General features: G+C 43.8%; 1 protein-coding gene across 1 annotated transcript in view; it reads left to right on the top strand.

Moving 5' to 3' along the window:
• The window catches only part of UBXN7 (UBX domain protein 7), a 28637-nt gene extending 1354 nt beyond the window's left edge, over positions 1–27283 (top strand). Inside the window, exons 2-11 of the mRNA XM_036389062.2 lie at positions 3201–3348; positions 5427–5494; positions 8233–8298; positions 10285–10397; positions 16647–16793; positions 17150–17240; positions 18907–19034; positions 19846–20239; positions 20689–20768; positions 22378–27283. Coding sequence (XP_036244955.1) covers positions 3201–3348; positions 5427–5494; positions 8233–8298; positions 10285–10397; positions 16647–16793; positions 17150–17240; positions 18907–19034; positions 19846–20239; positions 20689–20768; positions 22378–22539 — 1397 coding nt within the window. The 3' untranslated portion in view covers positions 22540–27283. The remainder of the gene's footprint in view (positions 1–3200; positions 3349–5426; positions 5495–8232; positions 8299–10284; positions 10398–16646; positions 16794–17149; positions 17241–18906; positions 19035–19845; positions 20240–20688; positions 20769–22377) is intronic.
• Positions 27284–27575: the final 292 nt, after the last annotated feature.

Genomic DNA, 27575 nt, shown 5'->3' with positions numbered 1-27575 from the left:
TGTGTTTCTTTGGTGCTCTCAACCAGGAAAGTACTGCTAAGAGAATGTAACTCCTGTGTGTCTTGCTGCCTTAAGTTTCAGTTTTCACATTTTCCAGATTCTGTTCTGCATTAGTATATAACTCTGAACTGCATATAAAGTGTTAGCAAGTTATCCTCACAGTTTAGTCAGACAAAACAATCCTGTTCCAGCCCAAGAACCAAGGACACCATTGCAGCTTCAGGCCCCAAAAGTATAAAGAGCAGTGAATTGAGGAGAGCAGGCTGAGAGGATGGGACTTCATAACCTGCAGCTGTAATTGGACAATTAACCCCAGTATGGAAATGGACCAAAACTTATAAAAGTGTGGAAACTTGTGATTCTGGATCCATCTTGGATGTAGCCTTGGCCAGGCTCTTGTACTCCCAAGGTGTACCCTTTGAAGGCCTTTTAATAAATCCCTACTTTATGCCTTTAACTCTGCCCAGCCTCTGTCCTAGGTAGCCTCTCAAGACATGAGTCTTCCCCAAGGAAATGATGGGATATCTGTGAATTTTGCTTTGAAACTTAACAAATATTTAGAATTTTCTGTTTTCCAGCATGAGGACTGAAAGCTTTGATATGCTGGCCCTTTCCTCAGGAATGATGAGGACTCAGTGAAGGCACTTGCTGTGTCAGTGTCTCTTTTAATAACAACAGAGGGTTGAATATCATTTTTCTTCCAGTTCTTGCAAATGAATCTTTGCATGACTCTGCAGGGAGGTGTAGAGTGGGGTCTGTGTGCTCCAGGCTCACAGGTGTGGTTTCATTGCTACAGCTAACATTGAAAAGTGCTGAAAATGCCAAAAAATCATTTGAGTGAAGAACTTGAACTTCTTGGTTTTTTGGGATGTTACTAGTTTTTATTTTGTACTTTCTTCAGCTCAGTTAAGGTCTTAAAAATACAGCTGCTTGTCATCCCAGTGTGCTTGTTGTGGCAGGTTGGGTGTTTTGGGAAACCTGTTCCCTCAGTCAGTTTGGCTTTCTCCGTGGTTTGATGTGCAGGTTAGTTAGAACTGATTGACCTCCACAGTTTCAAAGTGTGTTCTGTGCTCAAACCAGAGCTTTTTGAGTCTTTCCCAAAAAATCTGAGAAATACCTGAAGATGTTTTGCCCACACTGACGTTGTCTGTGAGCCTGATTTTGGGCAAAGTGTTGGTGTCATTTTGGTGACTTGCTGTGAAATTAGGAAGAGTTCCTACATATCCCAAAGCTGCTCCCAGACTGGTTCAGCTGCATTTTACCACTCTTCCTCTCTACCAGCCTTTCTAAAGGAAAAGAAGCTCTTTGGCAGTCCACCACCTAGGGAGGAGATGCTGTAAAGAATTGGGTTGCAGGAGAGCTACTCCTGAGGGAACTTCTGCTGATGGGATGGTTTTTGAGGAGAAGTTGGGGCATAGAGGCTCATCCTCTGAGGAAAGATTTACAGGTTGGGAGCAGCAACATCAAAACTGGGATTAGTTGCACTTTAGATGTTCAAAGCCAGTCTGGACAGGACCTGAAGCAACCTGGGGTAGTGGAAGGTGTCCCTGCCCATGGCAGAGGTGTAGAACTGGATGAGCTTAAAGTTCCCTTCCACCCCAAACCATTCCATGATTCTGTGATTTGAATAAATCTTAATCATTATACAAAGAACTCTGTAGAAAAGTATTACTTTCTCCCTCTTGGCTGCTTTTTTCCCCCCTTCTTATATAAAGTGAGCTTCTGCTGGTTTGATTTTGCCTTTCAGCAGAATCAGTAAATCAGAGTGTCTTTTCTTCCCTCTCTAAATGTCTGTTACAAGTGGATAAAAATTTTTAGCAGTTGATTTAATATTCTTCCTGTTAAAATGTTAAGTCAGGTTTTCATTTTTCTTTGTGTATGCCTACTTATGTTGGAAAATCCACAGAATCATGGAATGGTTTGGCATGGAAGGGACCTTAAAACTCATCTTGTTCTACCTGCTGTGGTGGTCAGGGACACCTTCACTGTCCCAGAGTGCTCCAAGTCTGGCCTTGGACACTTCCAGGGATCCAGGGGCAGCCACAGCTTCTCTGGGCACTCCCAGGGCCAGGGCCTCCCCACCCTCACAGGGAAGGGTTTCTCCCCAGTATCCCACCTAACCTGCCCTCTATCAGCCATTCCCCTTGTCCTGTCCCTCCATCCCTGGTCCCTCTCTCCTGGAGCCCCTTTAGGCACTAGAAGGTGCTGTGATGTCTCCCTGGAGCCTTCTCCTCTCCAGGTGAGCACCCCCAGCTCTCCCAGCCTGGCTCCAGCCCTCACAGCACCTTTGTGGTCTCCTCTGGACTCATTCCAGCAGGTCCATGTACCAGGAAAATGCCTGACCTCTAGAAGAAAATCCACAACCTGCTCAAACCCCTCAGATGGTTTCCTGTAGGTTTTCAGTTGCTGACAGGAAGAAGCCTGGCAGTCCTGACTGCAAACATCCCCTTCCCCCTGAGCTGTGTACGTTTGTCTCCTTTCACAGTTGTGCTTCAGGGATAAATGGCAGCTGATGAACTGTTCCTCCTAATTATTAATGCTTTGAGAGAGAAAGCTGTTCTGGGCACTTCCAGTCAAAATGCTGTTGTTACTGCTGTATTTTATGAAAAATCCCTCAGCTAGGATTTTTCTCCTGATAAGCTGAAAAGCCTCAGAAAAGAAATGTAAACAATAATTATCTGATTGCTTGGAATGTGGTTTAGAAGTTGCTTACCAACAGGTGCATCTTTAATTAGTTCCATGTGAATTGTTTTTACTTAATAACCAATCCCAGTCCAGCTGTGTTGGGACTCTGGTCAGTCAGGGGATTTTTATTATTCATTCTTTTCTCACCTTCTGATGTCTCCTTTCTGTTTCTTTAGTATAGTTTTAATAGATCATTTTCATTTCATTTCATATAGTATAATATAATACAATATAATATAATACAATGTAATGTAATACAATGTATAATATAATATAGTATAATATAATATAATACCATGTAATATAATACAATATAATGTAATACAATGTATAATATAATACAATACAATATAATATAATACAATATAATATAATATAATATAATATAAATATAATATATCAGCCTTCTAAGAACTTGAAGTCAGTTCTCATCTTTCTGCTCATCCTAGAAACCCTCACCACACTGCAACAATTAATGACCACTCGTTGTGATTTCTTTGCCTCTGGCATTGCAGGTGCCAGTGAAAGTGTGGGGAAGCACATGCTGGAAGCATGCAACAACAACCTGGAGATGGCTGTCACCATGTTCCTGGATGGAGGGGGCATAGCAGAGGAGCCCAGCACCAGCTCTGCAGCCGTGTCTGCTGCCCGCCCGCACCCCGAGTACGTACCCTGGGCATGGCTGTGCCAGCCAGCCTGGCCCTCTGATGGCACTGAGATGGCACTGTGCAAAGCACAGCAAACCAGGCAGCTCCCACTTCTCAGCACAGCATTGCACACTGCTTTGCTCTTGGGCAATTGATTGCTCCAGTGTTCTGGTTTGTGAGTCTCTTGCACTTCAGAAGTTTTCTGGAGCTTTCACCTGCTGTTTTTTACAAAGCCCGAGTCGTTAAAGTAGGGATGCAGTAATAACTAATTTGGCAGTTAGAGAGTTCTTTTGATTTGGTTCTTATAAATGCAGCCACCTTACTCCCATTTTATAAATTTAAGGTTGGAAAAAACCTCTAAGATCATCAAGTCCAGCCATCAACCCAGCACCATCACCACATTCACCACTAATCCATGTCCCCAAGTGCCACATCCGTGACTCCACCACTGCCCTGGGCAGCCCGTGGCAGTGCTTTACAACCCTTTCTGTGAAGAAATTTGCCATAATATCTAACATAAACCTCCCCTGGCACAACTTGAGGCCATTTTATCTCATCCTATCTCCTTACCTGGGAGAAGAGTCTGACTTGTGAGGGTTTTATAGTGGTTGTTTAACCAGTTTGACACTGGAAAAGCCAGGCCTGTACACCAGTATGCAGAGGAATCAGCAACTTCAGCACCTTCACCAGTCTCTTACACATCAGTTGCCTGCAAAGGGAAGAGAATTTCCACTTGAGCATATCAGAGAATCTCAGTGCTACCTATTAATGTGACTGCTTGAGATAAAGGGAATATCTTGAGTGATATAAATCACATTCATTAAATATGGTAAGTTAAACATAAGCCAGGCTTTTGTACTTATGAAAATCTTCCACTCCAGGAAAAAGACAGCTGACTTATAGAGGAAAATCCGTGCCTCTCATACTTCTGAAACACATGTAAAAATTTAAATTTAAATAATTATTTTAGTGCTTTATAGCTGATGTGAGGTGCCTTCCTACTTGAACCTTTAACAAAATTAAAATAGGTATATAGGTTAGTGTTCTTATTTCTAGACAACTTCTGGCACATCAGTGACTCCAGATTTTTCTTGGAATACTTTCTTTTTTATACTCAACACTCTCCAGGTGCTGATCAGCTCAGCATTCCTCATAGGAGGAGAGAACAGTAAATATGCAAATGGAGAGTAACTAGCTGCACAGAGCAATGAAAGTTGTGGAGGGAAAGAGCAGGGTCAGTGCATCCTGCTGACATCCTGAGTTACCTTTTGAAACCTGCATGGTCAAGAGCTGCAGAGTGCACTCTTCACACCTTGGGAGTCTGGGGGAAGAGGGAGCTCACAGACAAGATGTAGCAATGGATGAATCCTGCACATAGATCTATGGGCCAGGTGACCACACTGTTGTCACAGAGCTGCTTGTGATTTCTTTGTGATTTCCTCTCTTCTCCTAATTGTAGTTTTGGATTACCTGTAAGTGTCTGCAAGTGTAACTGACTGAGCTGTGGACATGTGAGGGAGCCCAGTTATGTAAGCCAAGGACTGCTTCAGAAATGGGGGAAATGGCCATCTTGACCTGGTTTCCTCCTTCTGGAAAACAGACAGGTGTGACTTTCAGGTGGAAGCAAAAAGTCTTCTGACAGACAAAAGCTGGTAAACAGGAAGATAATAGTTTTTTCCATGTAGCTAGCAAGGAAAGTAGGATGGCAAGTAGATTATTTAACATCTTTTGGTAAGGTTTTAAAAACTTCCAAGTTCTAACAAAGTTATTCAAGAACAAAACATGTTTAAATATAGATTGACAGAGTCTGGGATCAAGTCACTCAGGGGTTTGTGTAATGTTTTATCAAAGGTTATCCATGCCAGCTCTCAGTGCACAGGGTACCAGGTCCAGCAGCAGTGCCATGAGTGGGAACAGATGCTCCCATGAGGTCCCACTTAATCCCAAACCCCTTCATTCTGTGCAATGGTACCAGCAGCATCTTTAACTGGTTCAAGTTGCAGGAGCCTTGGAGCATAATGAGATGTGGTTTGTAAGCACTTGGAATATTATCATCTCTCTGATTTTTCTTTTTTGTTTCCTCTCCTTTGATAGGGATGAAGTACGAGCTCCAATTCCTCAAAAGCAGGAAATCTTAGTAGAGCCTGAGCCCTTGTTTGGAGGTAGGCTTGTGTTCTTATTTGGTTTCTGTTTTCTTTACCTTGAGGTGAGCTAAGTGACAAAAGAAAATCAAAACTTGTTTAATAAGAAGAAATAACACCAGTGGTATTAAAAATCTCACCCACAAGAGATGCTTTATTCCCAGAGGTACTAATTTACTAAATCTTGCTTCATGAGACTTTGTGAGGTGGCAGCCAATTAACTTAATTAAGTATACATCTGGGGGCCTAGAACTGTGGGGTACTGCTGTGGAAATGTTTGAGGTGCTGGGATGGAAGATGGAGCTTTGGCTGATGAGTGAAAATGAAGAGGACAAATGGCTGTATCTTGAGATGACAGATCAGAAAGAAGGGCTGAACTCTGTGATTGCTCATACCCTTCTCCATTTCTCATGCAGGAATTTAATTTGCTCTTTAAGCTGTGCTGTGCACAGCTCTTCTTGTCTCTGTCCTTCTCATGTGGACCAAGTCATTTCTGGGCTGGCCTTTGCCATGTCAGATGGATTGAGAGCTTTGCTCTTTTCACCAAGAAGGCTGTGCAAGTGCTTGTCACTGCAGTGGTCTCACCCCATGGGAAATGCTCTTTCCTATCATTTAGTAGAAAGGGGAAGGAGGCCAAGCTTCAGGTGTACCCTGGAACTGATTTTTTCTTGACTCTTTTTCAACATCAGAAAGGTGTTTAGCCAGGATGCACAAGTGGAGGGTGGTTCAGAGGGAGCACACAATGCCAGGCAGTACAGGTGCACACCACTTCCCTTTTTGCTGTACTTGCACTGATAGCAATATTAGCTTTTCTAGTTTTAGTCCTTCTAGCAATTTTTTTTTCCCTGTGTGTTTTAGGAGCTGGACAATTTTGACTCCTTTATTATGTTTCAGTCCCCAGTCCCATCAGAAAATGTTTATTCCTTAGACAGAATATGAATCACTGAAATGGACTAACTTAACTTCTACTTCTACATACTGATGTGAGATGCATAAAGTAAGAACAATTTGAAAAACTTAATTTGCACTTGGGCAAAAAGGGAATGATGTACAAAGTATCTGCTTTCCTTGAAGTGTTTTTGCACTTCTGTGAGCTTCATTGATGTAGTTTTGTGACATTCCCCTTGCTGCTGAAAGGCCACCTTGTCAGCAGCAGTGAAACTGGACTTTGAAGGTCTCAACCATAAGAAGCAGTGACTTGAAAACAAGGACACACTGTGTTTGTCTAATCCTTGCACTTCCCATCCTGCCCGGATTTTGGAAGTGGGGAGTTTAGTAGTTCTGCAGCAGGAAATGTGCATCCAGAGGAAGATGCCCTGCTGATGCCTCTCTGAAGATAGAGGAGCTCTCTGCACTTTTTCCTGTGTCCCAGCAGTGTTTTTGACAGAGATCTGTTCACTCCTGTGGGTTATTAGGATTCAGATCTGTTGATCCTAACGCTTGGTGTTCTTACACCTACCTGTTGCACACTGATCCCAGTGACATGTCACTGCCCTGGGTCAGTGATTCCCTCCTGGCACTCTCTGATCCAGCAGTGCCACTTGTGTTTCTGGCACAGAGCAGCCTGACAGAGTAGCTGAACCTGAAGAGATAATTGGTCTCAGCTGTAGCCTTACAGCAGGGGAGGTGACAGTTTCTGTTTTTAAGGGTCATACTGAGGTGGTTGTATAAGCTCAGGTTTTTCCCAGCTGAAGAGGTGACCCTGTGTGTTTGTGCCCTGCTGGGTATGGATCCCATCATTGAGTACAAAGGATCCTCCTGGATTGCTGAGAGCCTCTTCACCTGTTCTGCCTGGCAGGGCCATGCTGCTTTTGCTGAAGTGGTCCTTCAGTTCCTGTTCCAACTGAGTTCAAGTTGTTCTGAGGTTGGCTTGTGCCTAAGCACTCAGGGTGAGGGAGACCTTACTCCCTGGAGTTAAGAGGTGTTATTCCCCAGCACATCCCTTCTTCAGGCTTGCTTTCTGCTGTATAATCACATTTCCACTGGGTATAGGTTGTATTTATTTGAATTTGTTTTTATTTATTATGTCTTGTAGCAATTGGGCTTTGAAAGTTCTGTCTTTCAGTTGATGGGAAAGGAGATAAGTAGCTGCAATAATCTTGACAGGCAGTTCTGTTTTCCTTCCAAGTTCAGTGTTTGTGCTGTACCTTAGGATTTTAGTGGGACTTGAGGGTGCTATTTCTGATTCCCTCCTGGGCTCTCTGCAGATAATCAGTTCTGAAAGTTTCCTTGCAAACAGCAATGCTGGATCTACTGGAAGAGTGTAGTTGGGACAGGATCAGGATAAGAGTTTAGAAAAGAGTAGAAATGCATTGTAGAAAAAACAATGTGCTTCTTCATAAAATAAAAACAAAACAATTCTCATGGAGTTTAATCTTTTGAAGTCTTTCATCCCTTTGAAGGCCTTGGGTAAAATCTTGGCTGGAATTGTGACAAGGTGATGCTGTGACAGCACTGCCACTCCATGCTGAAGGGTCTTGGCAAGCCCATCAGAAGGGGCTTTAAGCCTCTCTGTATTGTTGGTACATGTTTTGTTTCTGGGCTAAGGTTTGCTGGAGGGAGGATGTGTTAGGAAATGGAATTTACAAATTACCTTCTGCTTATTTCCATCCATCTCCAGCCCTTCCCAATGACCTCTACTCCCACATAGTCCCTGCTTGGGGTTCCTATTCTCTTCTCCTACACATGTGATGGAAAGTACTAATATGTATTTATTTTGATAATATACTTTTCAAATAATTCTTTCCTGTTTTTTAAAGCTCCTAAAAGGCGCAGACCTGCTCGCTCAATATTCGATGGCTTTCGGGATTTTCAGACAGAAACCAGTAAGTGTCTACAGATCAGTAAGCCTGATATTTTATTTTATTACTTTTAATGCAAATAAGATGGAGAAATCATTCCTGTTGTAGGCTAGGACAGCTTTCAGTTGTTGAAACGTTTTTAAATTGTCAATTGTGTAGCAGGGTACATTATTAGAAGTATAGAATTATAGAATTATGATTATCACAGTATATTCTGTCTGCTTTGGTGTTGCTAACTCTCAAAAAAACCCCTTTTTCTGCTCTAGAGGGAACTGAAAAGGGGGAAGAATCCTAACACCCAAGTAGAAATTAAATTAATCCACTGGATATTTCTTGGCTAGGCAGTGGACATTCTGGCACTTGAATTACATTGGAGTAGCCCTGAGGCTTCCTCCTTGAGCAGGAGGTTCTAGTGGCTTTAATTGCTGTTTGCCCTTGGCTGTTCTTGCACAGAATCTCCAGATGCCAAAGCATGGCTGTTATTTCATCCAGGAAGTGTCACAAAATGTGATTCTGTGACAGCACAGCACCAGGTGTTTCACATGGCTGTTGTGCTGATGTTGCTGGAGCGTTCCTGAGGTGTAACCACAGAATCAGGAAAGTTGGAAAAGTCTTCTGAGACTGAGTCCAACTGTTTTCTCAGCAATAACAAGGCCACCACTGCCCCATGTCCCCAAGTGCCACATCCACATGTCTGTTAAATCCCTGCCAGGGCTGGCCAACCCTTTCCATGAAGAAATTGTCACTAGTATCCAATCTCAGCCTCCCCTGGTGTGACCTGAAGCTCTTTCCTCATCCTGTCACTGGTTACTGGGGTCCATGGACCATGTTCCCACACAGTTAGGGGTTGGCTGCCAAACTGAAAATAGGTGTTGATAGTTACTTTCTTTCCCCTTTTCCAGCAGTGATGAACACAACAAGTATTGACATCAGTGGCAGCTTTAGAAGTGAAAATGCACCATGTGCAGAATCAATACCCTTAAATTTTTTCTCACCATCTTCCAGCCTGGACTAGCACAGGGTGTTCCAGCCCATGGCTGATCTTTAGGGTCTTCCAAACCAAACCACCCTGTGATTCCATTCTTAAGACATTTAGAGATGCCCAACATGTGAGAGATACACTGTAAGGGTTTATGGTGAAACTTTACCATGTTTTTTGGCAGAACTTGACAGATGGACATCACTGTCTGGCTGTCTCTGGAAAAACAGCCCTGGCCATGAAATTCCAGATTATCTCCTGGCTCATAGGGCTACTCCACAGGGATGCTTTACTCCCTGTATGTCTGCTCAAGCATGGTTTTTATGCTTTGGCCCATTGACATTTTTATGCTTTGGCTCCTTCCACACTGGAAAAGTTGTGGCCATGGGATTGTTATTGCCCATTTCAGCCTAAAATGGTTCCATAAAGTACATCATGTATTTGCTGTGATTTACCTTTGTCATGGTCCTGTCTGTGTAGGAAATGTGTTCTGTACTATTTCAGATGGAATTGATACTCTTTGAAAGAAACATCCAAAGAGATTTCTCCACGTAAACTAAATCTGTTTCTTTGTTTCTTTGCTGTGGGATTGCCCCACAACCAACTAATGGAAACACTACAATAGAAACATTCCTTTTAAAAGTTACATTGCTACAATCTAGCTGAGTTTCCCATTTAAAAGCAACACTGGGGACAAGTCGCGGCTTTTTTTGGCTCCTTTGTTTTCAAATGTTGGTATGTGACCCCTCAGGTTTATTAAGATATTGTTTAAAAGAGAAAGTTGAGACAGGGAGGTTCTGCCCTTCCACACCAGCTAATCTTGTTCAGTGGGGTCTCACCCTGGCACTCTCTGTAAGAGATATCCTGGGATTGGCACTCACTAGCTGCCCTAGCCTGTTCTCCCCAAAGCTCCCAGGAGCTGGAGAGAGTTTCACCCCAGCAGCTGTGTGTTTGAGCATTTAGGCAGTGATGAATGGCCCTGGTGAGTGTGTGTGTCTAACTCCTGTCCCTTTCCTCCTGGGGCTGTGCAGTCCGGCAGGAGCAGGAGCTCCGCAACGGAGGGGCCGTGGACAAGAAGCTGACGACGCTGGCAGATCTCTTCAGGCCTCCCATTGACCTGATGCACAAAGGCAGCTTTGAAACGGTGAGGGCTCACCCTTGGGGTCAGCATGGATCCATGGCTGGACAGTCAGAGGTTGCAAAATCCTGGGCAGTGATAAGTGTTTGGTGGACTGCCCATGGGAATGTTGGTGATGTGTTGAAGGAGTTCACTGGTGATGGTGTCACCTGGAATGGACCCATCAGATCTCTTCAGGCCTCCCATTGACCTGATGCACAAAGGCAGCTTTGAAACGGTGAGGGCTCACCCTTGGGGGCTGAGGGGAGGGGGTCAGCATGGATCCATGGCTGGACAGTCAGGAAGTTGCAAAATCCTGGGCAGTGATAAGTGTTTGGTGGACTGCCCATGGGAATGTTGGTGATGTGTTGAAGGAGTTCACTGGTGATGGTGTCACCTGGAATGGACCATCAGGATCATCAAGTCCAAGTCCTCACCATGCAGACCACGTTGTTTTGTGTTTCAATATCAGTGTGGCAAATCAGATGTGGTGAAAGGCTTCAGTGAGCAAGGGAGGCTGGTCAGGATGGGAAAATTGCATCCCTTGCACTGTCTCCATAGAGGACACAGAAAAAGCTGGAGTAGGATTGCTTTGCACAGGTGAGGGAGGATTCTGCAAAGGGCAGTGTGGTTTTGCAGCACAGCCCTGCTGAGAAGCTCAGGTGGAGTTAACATGGCTGAGTGGCTTCTGATACCTGAGTGAGTAGAAGTATTTGAATGTGTCTTTGCCATCAAGCCACAACTTCATCCTCAGTGGAGCTGTTGTTCTTCTATAAAATCACAGTGGTTCTTTTACCTCTGGTGGTGCTAGGGAAAGTATCCCAGAGATACAGGACACTGTCAGCTTTAAACAATCTCAGGTGTCACCTTCTCTGACTGTGTTGGCATGTGTGGATCTATCCCTAAATTGTTAAGATATGGATCAATGACTTAAGTAATGATTAGAGAACATGCAGATTGGTAGATATTTTTAATTTTTGAGTCTGTAATTTCCAGATATTTTTCAGAAATTCCAGGTACTACTAAACTTTCTCCTGGTCACCTTTGAATAGATGAGCTTGATGATGGAAATTATCATTATTTTTACTGCATGAGAATGCAAAGTAATGAATAAATGGTGCAATACAACTGCACGAGTCTGCAATACAACTGACTGACTGAACAAAAATATTATTTACCTTGTTTTCACATGTGCCTTGACTGCTGTGCACAAGTACAAGAGCACTGCTGGAGAGCTTTTGGTGAAACACTGTGTGCCTTTATGGAGTCTCCAGCTCTCATCCCATTACCCTCATCTCTCTTTTTATGCTTCCCATATCACTGGGGATCAGTTGCCTTGTCACTAATTCCTGTGTTCTGAGGGTGCCCTCCACAATCTCCTTAACAGAATTCTAGCTGTGAGAGGATGCTGGCAGAGAACAGCAGTGTCCACCTTGGGGAGGAATTTGGTGCAGTGGGAGCAGAGGAGCAGCCTTAAAAGATGTGTTTCAGGTCTTCCAGCTGATGGTGCTTGCTGGGCCTGGGGTCCAGAGCTGTTGGTGACTGTGGTATTTTCAGAGACCCTCATGGAAGGGAGGAAAGGGTGAATCTGACTCCATGTTCTTAGAAGGCTAATTTATTATTTTATGATATTATGTTGTATTAAAGAATGCTATACTAAAGAATAGAGAAAGGATACAGACAGAAAGCTAAAAAGATACCACTCAAAAACTTGTGACTCTTTCTTCAGAGTCCAGCACAGCTTGGCCCCTGATTGGCCAATAAGTAAAAACAATTCACTTGCAACGAGCACCTCTTGGTAAACAGTGTCCAAACCACATTCCAAAGCAGCAAAACACAGGAGAAGCAAATGAGATAATATTGTTTTCATTTTTCTCTGAGGCTTCTCAGCTTCCCTGGGCAAAGAGATTTTTCAGAAAATATGTCAGTGACAGGTGACACCAGCAAATGTGTGGTTAAAGGCACCAGTAAGGGGAATTCACATGGCAACAGGCAGTGCTGCTGCAGGAGCAGTCAGCAAGTGCCCTCTGAGCTCTGCTGTGGAGTTGGAGATGGGTGCTTGTCTCTCCTTGGGTCTTGTTGGAAATGTATGAAGACTTCAGCAGTGTTGATTGTGGCATCTGTCACAGTCAGAAGTGGTGTCAGAGTGTGAAATAAATGATTGATGGATTTGTTTGTCCTAAAGTCTCTGCATTCTTATTCAGTCCTGAAAGGTAATTTAAAAAAGGGGTGGGCTGGGGTTGGGGAGGGGGTTTGTGTATACTCACATTGCCCTGCTCTGTGCAGTACCTGCACTCTAAAGACCTGCACACTTTCTGGTGTTGGCACTCACCCTGCTGTGTTCTTGTCCAGTTCCTTGTCCCACGGGATACCCTTCATTTCACACTGATGCTCCTCAGCTTCCTTGCAATGTCACTCTTCTCACCTTCTCACTGTGTTGACCATTTCCCTTTGCATTTTACCTTTTCTGACTGCAAACTGCTCTACTGCTTCAGCCTGGAACAGTGTAAGGCCCCAGTGACCACAGCCTCCCAAAATTCATCTCTAGCAAGCTGCTCTTGGCTTCTCCCTTCTCTGTATGCTGAGATAAATGGATATAAACCATATGATAAACCAGAGATGCTCATCACATTCCAGAATATCAAAGACCAAATCCTGTCATTGTGATGCTCTTGTAGTTAAGCTTAGATCTAAGTGGGGTTTTCTTTCCAAGGCTGGTGTGTGGTGTGTTCCAGCCTCTGGAGGGGTGGGCAGGAGCACTCTGCCAGGGTTGAACCAAGCTCATTTATCAGAGAACCATTTAGGATTTAGGGCTTCCTTGGCAGGAGTAGTGACATCTGGGTTTATCTGAGTATCTTTGTCACTCATCAGCTGCTGCTGCTCTTTGGGTACTTTAAGATTGGTTTTTGATAGTGAGTGCATGTAACTATTTTTATTTTTCCCCAAGAAACCTCACTTTTCTTGAGTTACAAGGAAACTTTGTTACCAGTAAGGCCCAAAAAGTTGCTGTTTCATTTTAACTTAGTAATACTAGCTTTAGGAATAGGTGGGGTTAACTCCATGGGAAAAATTAATTTGAATTAAAATTCATTTCAAAAGTAAAAACTTTGGTTTGGGGAATAAAGTAATTTTTGAGTGTTGAATGACATTTTTTGGGGTTTTTTTACCTGCTTATATGAAAAAGCATTGTGCTCCACATGCAGAACAGTTTATGATCACTGTACTTGTAAGGTTCAGTGTGTGACTGACTAAACTAGAGTTCTCCCATTAATGTGGAATCTGTTAGGAATAAATCACTCAAGTAAAATAAATAAATTACACAGCAAACATGTCTGATAGAGGAGAGTGTGGTTTTGTTCTCATCTCAGGCTGCTCTCAAGAATTGCAGGTGTTCTCTCTACATGCCTATGATGTGAGAGATGATTGAATTTGAGAGGGACACACCAAAGGGACTTAGCTTGCACTTCTTGTGGGCAAGGATGGGTCTGGTGTGTGGAGTTCTGTGCTTAACACTCAGCAGGGTTTCAGTGAAGTGACTGAATGTCACATTGCAGAGTTTCAAGTCTGTCTATAAGATTTCTTTTTCCCATTTAAGAATAACCTTTTTTTAGCTGCTGCCTGCTTTACAGTTGAGACTGAGGGGTTTTTTGTTTCTACTTAAAAAGCAGCAATCATTTGGAAGCTGACCTTGTATTAAAGTGGAGCAATTACCTGTGCATAAAGTGCTTCTGGCCTGGTTTGGGTCAGCAGTTGCAGGTGCAGCTGTGGCTCAGGGGTGCCTGGGTGCTGAAAGGATCTGTGCCCTGCCCCAGGTAGGAAGGAGAAGTGTGGCCTAAACAGGAGATTTCTTGTTTGGTTCTGTCTTGCTCTGACTCTCTGTCAGCTGTTATCTTCCCCACTGAGTCACAGAAATGTCCAGAGAATCACAAGGTGCTGGCTCCACTTCCTTCTTCTCTCTGCTGCCTTGAAAGGATTGCATTTCAAAACTGAGCCAGCAGGAACCACCCCAACATTTCTAAACCATACATGTTCAGAGAAGTCAAATGGGAGGAAAACTTATTTTTAGTAGTGCAGGAGCCAGTTCCACAGAGATCCAGCACTGTGCATAAAGCAAGACTTGTCTCACAGATTGTCTCACCAGGTTGCTGGTGTAGTGATGAATTGTGTGACTGGGCAGAAAGGGTAAAGGCACACTTAGGGCAGATTGGATTGCTTTGGGTTGGTTTTTGCATCTGGGCTCCACTGGCTCTGCACTCAAGGAGTGGCTGTCCTGTACTGCCCTGTCTGTGGGCTCTGTGAGTGCCTTTATACTTCAAAGGAGGAGGGGAATGGGGGGTTGCACTTGGTCTTGGAAACAGAGGATCTAAATCCATCAGATCCCAGCTTTTGGGATACACAGGCCAGCTCTTGAGCCTTCCCTTGTTGCCTTGTCACTTACCAAAATCACCCTAATATAATCTCCAAATCCACAGTGTTTCTTCTCCTCACACTGTTGTCCTTCCACCCTCTCAGAAGAACCCTTTGAGCTGTGTAAGAACTCTGTGTATGAGATAGCAGCAGTTTAACTTTGCCCTTTAAATGTTAAATCCAAAGTTTGCCTTTAGAAGGAAGTTAAAAGTAATTTCAAAAGCTCTGACTGTTCTGCAAGTGAAAACTCAGTTTTATAGTTTTTCTTTTTGGAATTTCCTGCTTGCATCCTTCCAAGGCCCTTAGCTGGACAAAGGAGAGGTAGAGCCAGAGGTTTGCATTAATATTAAAATATATAGAGAGTGAGGGTAGAAGAAGGAGATTCACTTTCCAGCTTTCTAATTACATATTTTTGGAAGTGTTCTTTTAACAGACTGCATGAGAACACAGGACTAAGGCAATCCAATTGACTTAAATAACATAAGGATTTTTATTCCCTTTAAACTTGGGCAGTGCCTCTAGGCCTCATACCATACTGGTTTCTTAGAACTAATTCTCAAAATGCACTTAGCTCAAAACAAGTCCTTTAAATAAAAGCATGACAATTATTTATTATTTAAGACCTTTGCCAGTTACTTAGGTGTCACCTTCCCCACTTTTCTCACCTGGTGACCTGGATGCTGGCAGTGTAAATTAGTGGTGAGTAGTTAGTGTGAGGCCCCTTGTGGGAATAGGACTGTTCCATGCTTCTGCCTTCATTTTTTTTTCCTTTTTAGTAATACAAAAGCTGCCTCTGCAGGGCACTTGGCCACACAGACTGATTTTGTAGGCTGAGATTCTTGCCTTGGTGAAGCTGAGTGTGTGGGGTTCACTTGTCTGTCTGTCACACAGGTGACAGGCAGACTGTTCCAAACTGCACAGGCTAAAATTCATTTCAAAAGTACAGACTTTGGTTTGGGGAACAAAGTAATGGCCAAACAGCAACATCTTGCATAACATCCTGATTCCCCTAAATTTTTTTATCCTTTGAATTCCTTAACAGTAGATTACCCAGCAGGATGGTGAGCATAACTTTTAAATTTATTTTTTTTTTAAGCAAAGAGAGTTCCTATGTCAGCTCCAGTCTTTCCAGGTGGTAAGAGCATTCCTGCTGTTGATCTAGCCCTCTTTTTTTCAACAGGTATGACAGTTCAGCGATCAGAATTACATTCTTGATCAAACTCCTACCATTAACTTGCAACCAAGCAATCAGACAGTGCCAGCTTTGTGACTCAAACCAGTAAGATTTCTTCCTGCGCCTTCCTGTCTCCCTCCCCACTTGCAGTCTGGATAAGCAGCATCAAAAAAGGATGCCTAATTGGGCAGTTGGACAGTCACAGAGTAACTCAAAACTCGGAGAGAAAAAGAAAACATGCAGAGAAGGGGTGCTGTTGAATCAATGCATGTCCTCTGTCAATTATGCAGCCTACTTAACTAGATGGTCCATGGGTTTATCTTTAGACTGAGCAGGTCTTTGTTGTCAGATCAGTGGGACTGACTACACTTTTCCCTGAATAAATACTTTATTCAGCAGTGCCATGTGTGTCCCCCCTCTGAGTTGCTTTTCCCTCCCTGTGCTTGGCTTGTTGAAATGCAGCAGCTCTGTTCATCGATGTGATTCTGTAATTCAACCAGGCTCATTTAAAGCAGATCCTTCAGCCCTGCCTTCTGTGTTGTGGGTGCCTTTTCACTAGCTCTGTCCATCCTCCTCACTGTGAAGGGGTTTGGTGGAAGGCCTGGCAGTGGTAGAAGCCATCTCTGATCATTGCTGGCATCGGTGCTGTCTGGTCCTTCATTCTCATCTAACCAAGTTTTTCCTTCTGCTTCCAGGCCAAGGAGTGTGGTCAGATGCAGAACAAGTGGCTCATGATAAACATTCAGAACGTGCAAGATTTTGCCTGCCAGTGCCTCAACCGTGATGTGTGGAGCAATGAGGCTGTGAAGAACATCATCAGGGACCACTTCATTTTTTGGCAGGTGAGAAATTGCATGGGGATGGATGTGTGGCTGACTCGGTGCCTTGGTAGATGGGACAGTGGGAAAAAAAAATGAATTATTTGGAAAAGATGGAATTCCTGGTGAATCTGCAGAAAAGGTGTGTTTCATGGAGTGTATGTAGTTTATGGATGGAGGTGGAATTCATGGATATGCATTTGAAGGCATAAACTGCCTTTCACTACATGGAGAGCTAGAGGCTTAATTCCAGCTTTTCAGAGTTACAACTGTTTGTACCATTTGCAGTTTATACTGTAGAAGAGAGAAAAACTCTGTGCATTTTCAAGGTACAGTTTGTTTTGTTCCCTCCCCAGCCACTAATGTGCCCGATTTTGTAGGTGTACCACGACAGTGAGGAAGGCCAGCGGTACATACAGTTTTACAAATTAGCAGACTTCCCTTATGTCTCCATCCTGGATCCCAGGACAGGTAAGACAAGTGGCAGCTGCTTTGCCTGCAGTTATCCCATGGGAAGCACTGACAGTTGTAGGCTGGAATACTTTCCACTGCAGTTTGTGTTACACTGGGCTGAAGAATCTCAAGGACTGACTCAGCATGTTCCCAGAGGAACTAAGGGAATTAAACACCCAAAACTTGCAGAAATTTTGTGTATTTAAAGCTTGGCAAGTATTTTGCTTAGAAAGTGAAAATAGTTCCATCTGGTGGAAAAACTCTGAATTCTTTTTTTTGAAGTCTTTCAAAAGCTTCTTGAAGTCATGTGATAAATAACTACAATATTTGTAATTGCTGCATGAATCTGCTTTCTGCTCCTCCCACAGAGCTTTGTGAGGCTCAGCAATGACTTTAAATTGGTTCTTAATTTTGAAATACCATCTTGGCTTCGAGTTTTTGTTTTGTTTTGCTTGTTTTTTACCTGAACAATCACACTTCTCCCTCTCCCTACAGCTCTTTCAAAGTTTTTGCTTTTTCTTCTGTATCCAGCAGATTCTTTTATCATCATATAATGCAGCTGCCTGATTATATAATGTTGGTCTGGTCTCCTGTGTCTAAGGACTGAAATAATAGAGATGAGACCTCTGTGTAACTGACTTAAACCACCTAAAAATACATACATTTTTAATACTGCAACAGAAGTTAGAAAACTCTTCTTAGCACTTTACTTCTGGGAGCAAATGCTGTTTGCCAAGGGTTAGAATCAATTTAGCAAGAATGGAGAAATCCTTCTTCATAAGCTCAGTGGTTTTGTTTGAGGCCAAATTCACCATTCTGTGCTCACATTCGCATTGGTTAAAGGACAAGAATGGAAATAAACTGTGTCTGTATCCATGTCTGTCCCTTTTCAAGGGGGTGGAAGGAGGAAGCTCCATAATTATCAGGTGGTTGCCTGTGGGAAGCTGCAGTTCCTCAAACAGGGACTTCTGCAGCAGTGATTTGGTGTGTTTGATGTGAAAAATGTCAGTCACTTGTTTTTAAATTTTTAAAAGTTTAATAGTAATAAAACGGTTATAAAAATAGTCATATAATTAGAGTAATGAAAATCTGGACAATTTGGATTAGGACAATATGAGACAACAGAAACAAAAAGTTACAGACAGTCCAGGTACCTTTTCTGGGAAACATAAGCCCCAAAAAGGACACACATTAACAGAGGATTAACCCTTAAAAACAGTAACCTGTTGCATGTTCATACACCTCATACATGATGCATAAATTCCATTCAAACACAGGATTCTGTCCCATCAGTGTCAGCTTCTTCCTCTGAATCCTAAAGGCATCTTCAGGGCTCAGCAAGGCAGGAAGAAGTTCGTTTCTTCTGAAAATGGAGCAATAAATTCCCTTTCTCTGAAAGATTTAGGTGTCCTGTGGCTGCTATCTCAGTGGGAGTACCTCATTCCTCTCTTTTAAAAAAAGTATCTTACATAGCTTAGTTTCTATTTTAATATGTTATAACCCAAAACCATATTTAACACACTACTTAAGAGAATTAATACAGCATCACTTTCTAACATAACACATCTAATATTCATTTTAATATTTGTAAAAAGCTAATTATAAAATACACATTTTTCACATTTGACCACTAAACTGCAGCGCTTTGCTGAAATTTTGTTTGATAACACCTTTTGTTCCCTAGGCCAGAAGCTCGTGGAGTGGCACCAGTTGGATGTGACTTCTTTCCTGGACCAAGTGACCGGGTTCCTGAGCGAGCACGGCCAGCTGGACGGCCACTCCAGCAGCCCTCCCCAGAAATGCTCCCGCTCTGTAAGTGTGAGGCTCCCTGGGGACAGCCTGGAGCAGCACTGTGACCTGTGCTTGTCCAGCTCTCCTGATTTCCCAGACATGCTCAAGGAGTTGGTGCAGGGGCGTGCAGAAACACAGCGTGCCAGGGAGTGCCTTCTCCCAGGGTCACTGTTTGTGCTTTTGGCACTTGGTTTGGATTTAGCAGTCAGAGTGTGAAAGGAATATTGATTACTCCATGCAGAACTCCAAGGAGAAACCACTAATTACAGCATGCCTAGCTTTCCCTGCTGTGCATTCCTGACAGGCTTAGTGGCTTCCCTTCTGGAAGACTGATGTCCTTTTGGTTTTCAGTACATGTTTGCAGGCAGTTGTGATGTGTGTGTTGTTGTTGAATTTGCAGGGTCCTCAGGACAAAGGGGGAATTGAGAATCTGACTCCATGTTCTGAGAAGGCTAATGTATTATATATCATATGATAATATTATATTACATTACATTATATTATGCTAAAACTATACTAAAGAATAGAGAAAGGATACAGACACAAGGCTTAACAAGAATGATAATGAAAATTCGTGACTCTTCTCCAGAGTCCAACACAGCTGGATGTGATTGGTCATTAAGTTAAAACAATTCACATGAAACCAATCAAACAACCACCTGTTGGTAAACAATCTCCAGACCACATTCCAAAGCAGCAACCACAGGAGAAGCAATCAGATAATTATTGTTTTTATTTCTCTCTGAGGCTTCTCAGCTTTCCAGGAGAAGAATCCTGGGCAAAGAGGATTTTTCAGAAAATATGACAGTGACATGTTGTGTGCATCCCACAGGAGAGTCTCATCGATGCCAGTGAGGACAGCCAGCTGGAAGCTGCCATCAGAGCCTCCCTGCAGGAGACCCATTTTGATTCCTCCCAGGCCAAGCAGGAGAGCAGGTCGGATGAGGAGTCGGAGTCAGAGCTTTTTTCTGGAAGCGAAGAGTTTATTTCTGTTTGTGGATCTGAGGAGGAGGAGGAGACAGAGATTCCAGCCAAGCTGAGGAAGTCTCCACACAAGGACTTGGGGTATAAAAAAGAGGAGAGCCGGAGGCCTCAGCCTGAGCCCTCTGCAAGGACTGAGCCTGGGACAACATCAAACCACAGGGTCTTGCCCTGCATTGAGGCAGGGGCTCTGGAGGAGTCACCTGACAAGCCTGAAAGTACCTTCAGGGGCCTGGACGTGAATGGTAAGTGCCCCTTTTTATTGCTTTTGCTGGGGCTTTTTTGCCTGAAGCTGTTCATAGGCTGCCAAGCCTGGTTTCATCCCTTCTTTTAAAAATCCCTTCTGATTTCCTCCCTCCTTGCCAGCAGACCTGTGAGTGGTTCAAGAGCAGCACCACTTGGGCACAGCAGTGCCCCAGCCTGCAGAGCCCTCTGGGTTCCCTGACTCAGGGCCTGCCCAGGAGTAAAATCCACTCTGGTGTAACACAAGTGCTCTGGGCACTGCCTGGGGTCAGTCACTGCTGCTTTGGAAGAGTCCTGAGCCTTGAGCATTGTGATAGAAATTTATCTCCACAGCCTGGAACCTTGTGTTTGTCTCCAGCCCCTCACCCTGCTGTGCTGTCCCACCTAAAATCTACCCAGGAGCTCAACTCAGCTGCCCTGGTGTTAACTTGTGATAAATTCCTTTGTGTAGGACCAAAGGCACAGCTGATGCTGAGGTATCCAGATGGAAAGAGGGAACAAGTTTCACTGCCTGAACAAGCTAAACTTCTGGTGAGTGGCCTTAATGGGAATCCTTGTCTGAGTAGAGGAAAGATGAAACTGGAGGATTTCTGTGCCTGGGGAGACACTGTTGAAATCTCTGGTGGGAGACTTGTATCCAGGGAGTGCCTGCACTGTGTTCCATGTCATTCTCTCTGGTTCTGTGTGTCTCCACTGCAGCTTGGGTTTTGTGTACACTCCAGTGTCTTCCTCAATCCCCACACTGCTCATTTCATTGTAAAATGACTCTAAATGGCTTTTGCATGAATTGTTAATTACCATAAAATGCTCTCAGCTTCCTCATTTCTGGGGCTTTGTTTCTAAAGTAGTTGATTCCCATGGTAAAATCAAAGGGAAAACTCCTCATTCTCCATCTCTCCCATCATACTTCCACCCTCCCTTCTGGACATGGATGTTGGAGCAGACTTTGAGGAAGTTCTCCCCAAACAAATTTATTACACAGTGTGGTGGTTTTGCATGGGAGGTAGAATTTTGATCAATTACTGTGCCTCAGGTGTGTGTCTCAACTGTGCTTTGGGCTCCTTACTTTGGAGAATTCCATGTGAATGGCATTTCCTTCAAAATACTCCAGGGAGCAGAGTGTAAAGAGGTTACTGTGCTCCTGTTTGCCATCAGTTTTCAGGACACAGTGGTCATTTAAGCTCATTTAAATGTAGTCAGTCTAACAGCTGGAGTCATAGGGAAGGCAAAAGCACACCTCATCAGAAGGATTTTGTGTGGATTTGGGAGAAAAGTGACAGAAAATGGGGCTATTGCCTAGCCAGCAGCTCTAGGAATATACAGTGTCCTCAGCCTATGTTCTCATCCTTGACTCTACTGCTTGAAAATAAAAGGAAAAAAAAAGCTTGGCTGCCTTTTGAATGCAGATTGTTAAGTAAATTTGCATTGCATTGTTAAGTAAATTTGCATTTTATCAGACATGTAGCACTTCTGAATACTTGAGCAATTCATTTAGGCAGTACAAAAGTGTTAAATTGAAATAAATCCTGACTTTTGGTTTGGCTCCTTTTATTGACTGTGGAAGTTAAAGGAAATTTATCTCAGCATATGATTTCCCTTTTGCTCTAGAGTCAGCAGAGGAATTTAGCTGAGTCAAGGTTTGTGGGTAAAGACATCTTTTGGTTGCAGAGCTGAACAAGCAGCATTTGTGCTCATCTCATGTGATCTTCTGGAGCCTTTCAGTCAGATCCAGATTGATTCTCAGGTGTTTCTTTGTGAACATCATTTCCATACTGATTTTTTTCAGCCTTTAGTTGTTTCCATTTTAAAGCTGGCCAGAACTAGCAAAAGAAATTGCTTAAGGAGACAGTTGCACTTCAGGAGTTTTAACTGATGATACTGATCAGTTTTAGCTGATGATATAAAACGTAAAAAAAGTTTTATTTTTAATAATTGTGTTGTTATTGACAAAGCACTGGGTTCCTTACACACATTATTTCCAGGAGGTGCTTATGCTTCCAGTATTACCATGATGCCCTTTCTTCCCCTCACGCCAAGGAAAAAAAAAAGAAATGGTGACGCTTTTAAAAGGAAAACAGGATTTTTTATTTTTTTCCCATTCTGACTTCTGTGACAGTGGTTTGCCTTCCTTTCTCCCCAGGCTCTTGTGAAACACGTCCAGTCCAAAGGATACCCCAACGAGCGCTTTGAACTGCTCACCAATTTCCCCAGGAGGAAACTCTCCCACCTGGACTATGAGATCACGTTACAGGAGGCAGGCCTGTGTCCTCAAGAGACTGTCTTTGTGCAGGAAAGGAATTAGCACTGTGGCCTGAGTTCTCCCAGCCTTCCTCCCTCTCCTCTTTGCCTGGGACAAGAGTGGTTAAATATGCAGTTAAGGGTCATGGGATTGCAGTGCTGGAATCAGGCAGCTGACTGGCCCTTCCTTCTCCCTCCTCCTCTCTCTCCCTCCCTTCTCCCTCTCTAGTGACCAAATGAGAGTGCTCAGAGTTTTATTTTCTTCCTCAGCTGCAGAGAGCATTGGGAAGAACATCTTTCCTCTGCTTTCCTGGAATAAAGTCAAACAGTGATCTGTGTATCCAGCATGCTGGAGCTTGGAGTGGCCATAATACACAAACCCTTCTCGCTGCTATTCTTAAATCTGTTTTGTTTAATTTATTTTTGAAAAGAGTGTGTGATGAGGCATGGAGGCATCTCTCTGGAAGGAGAGGGCATAACCTTCAGGACACTCTTTCCTTTGTTTGGATTCCCCACACAAAAGGTCTCCATTAACCTTCCAGCCTTCTCTTATCCAACACTCTGGTTTTGGAAAGGAGTTGGGTTGAGCCATGGCAAAATGCTCTGCTCCATCTCATTCAAAGGCTTCTAGATTGCCTGCATGTTTTCCTCCTCCTTTAAATTGCCAGTGGACATAGTAAAAAAAAAAAAAAAAAAAAACAATCCCCCAGAAATCCAACTGTGCTCCATATGGGCTTGACTGCTTGGCCCAGAGGGAAAGCTGTGAGTCCAGTGCTGGAGCAGAACCAGCTCCTTTGTGGGGGTGGGTTATCCATGTTCCCTTCCCTGCGCCCTCAAAGTGTCTCCTTACTTGCTCTCAGGATTTTGCAAATAGTAACAAGGGTACTGTAAAGGTTTTGGATTCTCTGAAAACACCTGCCACAGAGACCTGACAGTCAGATGGCTTTTTTCCCTCTTTTTCTAGGAGTGGGTGGCTTTACAGGGGTTTTACATCACTGACAGCATTGACCATCAATTAATGCATCATAAAACACTTCCCAGCCTGGTGGCTTGAATTCCCTGGGATGATTTTTGTCCTATTTCTGTGTTCATCTACTGTCACTTACCTCTAAATTTGGAGGGCTGCATGGAAAGCTGCTCCTTGGTGCAGGCTTTCCTTTCAGCTCTGGAAACTGGCACACAAGTCAGTGCCCTGGTTTTCCTCCAGTATCTCCACCAGGATGTCATCCTTCAGAAGGATTTTGGATTTTTCTGATGGACATCTTGGCCAGTTGGTGTTTCAGCAGATGGGACAGGAGTTAACTGGCACAGCCCTCAGCACAGTGTGGTGGATTTGTGTATTTACTGCTAAAAACTCAGTTTAACATGGTTTTCAATCACTGAGGAGAAAGCACATGGGACCTGGCATAACTGCTGACTTTTTCTGCCTCTCTCAGATGATTGTCTTTGTTAAAGACTTTAGTAGTCAGAAATTTACATTTTCCAGTTTTTCAAGATATTTTGCCTTTGATTTCATACTAGCATCAGTACTTTGGAACCTTTAAATGCAAGAAATCACAGAAAATGCCTGGCATTCCCCATGAAAACTTCAACTCACAGCTGTCTCCTGCTCCTAATTGAGCTTTGACACGTAATCATGCAATTGTAGAAGTTGATTTCCCTTTCTGCTGCAGGATGTAGTGTCAGGAAAGCAGATTCTCATCTCAGTTTCCTGATCAGTGCTTGATGTGACACCAGATGTCCTCTTTGGTTTGTAAAGACCCCCAGGTGTGGAGGCTGCTCCCAGCAGGGGGAAGTGAGGGGGGATCTTGTGTTTGGCCTGTGGAGCAGCAGTGGCACCTCTGGACTGAAGGATCCTTTAGATCCTGCATATCCAGACCCCTAACTCACATTTCCATGTAGTCCTAAAGCTCCCAAAGCAGCTCCAGCTGTCTGGTTGGAATAACAAGAACCAGGTGTGGTTTATTGGCACCTTTCCTCCCCTGCCCCTCCTGGGCCTGCTCCTCTGTGTGGGGCTGTGATGAGACCAGGAATTGCTCAAACAGGGGAAAGAAGATATGGAAGTTGAACATTTACACTGAAAATGGCATTTTCTCATAGTTTCTAGGAGTTTGTTCTGTTCCAGGAAACTGAGTTGGAGTTTTTCTGTCTCACGGTGTGGTTTTTTCTATCACCTTTCTTTTGCTTTGCTTTGAGAACAAGAAACAGAGAGAAAAAAAAAATTTAAGGAATACATATCCCTGCATGTGGCTCTTCTCTTTGTTCATTCCTCTCTCTCTCTCCTTCCCAACCCAAACAAACCCAGTGCCACACATCAGCTGTGCTATGGGGGCTGAAAGCTGATGAGAAACTGCCCCAGCCAGGATACAGCTTCTTCAGCTCTTCATCCCTTTGGAGGAATGTGTTTTGCTGGCCTGAGGAATGTGGTTGAAAACACAAATCAAGTCCTGCCTGGGACAGGACAGCTCATGGCAGTGAAGGTGATGGGTTGGGCAATGCTTAAAGAGTCACTTCTAGATGTGAAATCTGAAGCTCAAATTGCCTTTGCTGGAAAAAATGTGTTGGATTTGGTTGAGAAATCCAGTGTTGAGCTGGAAGGACAGGACAGAGGAAGCCAATCCTTCAAAAGCTGTGGTTTGTGGCTTCCTGTGGGTGTCACTGGGTCAGGATTTGCTGCAGGGCTGGTGGCAGCAGAGCAGCAGCAGTGCCTGTGGGCAGGGCAGGTTTTCCTGAGTGAGAACTGGCAGGGCTGTTTTGTTTGAAGCTGGAGCTCCTTGCTGCTGGTGGAAATGTTCCCTTTGCCTGTGCTCTTCATCTAACACAGCTTTGTTTTGAGATGTAAAGCACATCCCATTTGGTCACAACCAGGATCCTGGAACAGAAGGGGAAACAAGCTCTGGCTTTCCCTGCCAGGTGCAGCTGACACATTTACTTCCCATTTCAGAGGCCCACAGAAGGATTTTGGATTTTTCTGATGCTATGCGCTCTTAAGTCAAGCTGGTTGACCAGCTTCAACCTTAGAGCATTCCCCAGTGACCTGAAAAGGGCAGGTAGAGGCTGGGCCAAACACTTCTGGCCATACTTTTGTTACTTTCTTTAGGATTTAACAAAAGTCTGTGACTGTTATGATTTCTGACATTCATGGACTGCAGTGCATTGCTTTTCCTGATAAATCGGTTCAGTTGACACCACTGATCTTGGAGGAGTGTCCAGGATCTGCAGGTGGCTTTGTAAAATACAGTTGTCTGTAGAAGGCATCCAGATGTACCATTATTCCTAAGTGGGTCTAAACAGGATTTTCCATCAGCTCTTCCCAGAGCTCCCTGACCTTCTCCTCACTGTTAGGAGAAGTGACACCTCTCCTTTGTCCAGCTTGTGTTTCACAGGGTCCACGTCCTTCAGAGCTGATTTGTACACTCAGCCTGCCCTGGCACTGCTGCTGTGGTTTGTACCTCTGCAGAAAAACTGGGTTTGGTGCAGGTTTTAGTAACTCAGCCTCTCTGCTGAAGGGTCTCAAATTCCTGTTCCTGTCAGAGCACCGAGCTGCTTCACTGGGACTCGAGCAACAAGGGCTAAATTAAAACCAGTTTTCTTTTGGGGGCAGGGCAGCATTTTGGGCTGTTTGTCAGGTAGCAAACACTGCAGAGATGCTTGAAACATGGTGGTTTTTTGGTTAACCACATAAAAATGAAATATGACCACAGGGACCTGTGTAGGAATGTCCATGTGAGTAGGAAGATCTGTATCATTTCAGGGCCTCATCACTTCATTTTTATTCCCTTTTTAGTTTGTACTAGATGTCATTATCTTCTGGTTTAATCCCTGTTTAGTGAAGTTGATTATCAGGTGTTCCAAGAGGAGAAGGGGTGGCAGAGATGTGCTTTAGGTGTGTGAAGGGCAAAGTCTGTCCTTAAGGACTGGCTGTGCCTGGTCTGGCTGTTCCCACAGGCTCAAATCCAGCCTCTGCTCTCCCTCACCCTTTCTATTTATTTATTTTCACCAGTGATTTTCTGTAAGTGGAACAGCTCCTGTTTCAAAGACAACACAAACTGATGCTGAGCCCTGTGCTGGCTGCGTTGGTGGAAGCACCCCCAGGCCCGTGTGGGTTTGGAGCTGGGCAGGTCAATGGATGCCCTTTCTGTGCTGACTTTTTTCCCTGTCTCCTCTTGTCCTTGGGATGCTCGGTGTCTGTGCAGTCCCCACAAACAGAGCCATATTTATTTACACCCACAGGGCTTCAGTCAGAGACTGCTGCACCTGACAGCAGTGCCTGGACCTGCCTCGGGTTATCCCCTGTGTTCCATGGGCACCCTGGGAGGGAGGACGGAAATTGGGGATTTGGGCACTGACTGATCACTAGGAGTGTCTGCAGTGCAGAGAAAGTCACTTTGTAACTCTTGTGAAATGGTGCCCACGTTGAAGGTGTGGAACTGAAACTGTGTGGAGCAGGGGATGAGGTGCTATTTTATAGACCAGATTTATATGAAGAACATCTGGGTAAAACTCAGCTCAGAGACACCAGACTCTAGGACAGATGTTTTTTTAAAAATGAGGCTGTTTCCTGGAACTGGGGAACATCCAGTTTCTAAGGGACAGCTTTTCACAATGGTCAGTTTATTCAATAATGGCAACTTCACATGGGAGGAGGGAGAGGATTAATTTGGAAGTTTTCAGCTCACTGTGCTGGGAGGGACCAAACTCAAGGAAACCTCTGATCTATATACACAACTGCTGCATTTTTTTATAAATATATGTAAATGTCCTATTGTAATATTTGATCCTGGAAATAAAACAAACTGTTTTCAGTAGCTTTCTTCAGCTCTTGCTTTTTTGGGGTTGGGGTTTATTTGTTGGTTTAGTTCTAATGGAAGTCTGTCCCTGTGTTATTTGTGGAGTTCCTGAGTTTTTCCTTAAAGATACTGGGCTAGAAGGATTAGAAACTTGATGACAGCACTGCCCAAGAAAGCTTCAGGCTGTTGTAGAGGATAGAAAATCTTGAAGTGAGACAAATTTACAGGACCTTGACAGGAAAAATACCTGTATGAAAACTAATAAAAAGAGGCAGGGCTAGGATTTCCCATCCTTCCCAATGAAGGAGCA

This window comes from Molothrus ater, chromosome 10 (assembly GCF_012460135.2).
Source record: "Molothrus ater isolate BHLD 08-10-18 breed brown headed cowbird chromosome 10, BPBGC_Mater_1.1, whole genome shotgun sequence".
Classification (NCBI taxonomy): Eukaryota; Metazoa; Chordata; class Aves; order Passeriformes; family Icteridae; genus Molothrus; species Molothrus ater.
The sequence above is the reverse complement of the archived record's forward strand: the minus strand, read 5'-3'. Positions and strand labels throughout refer to the sequence as shown.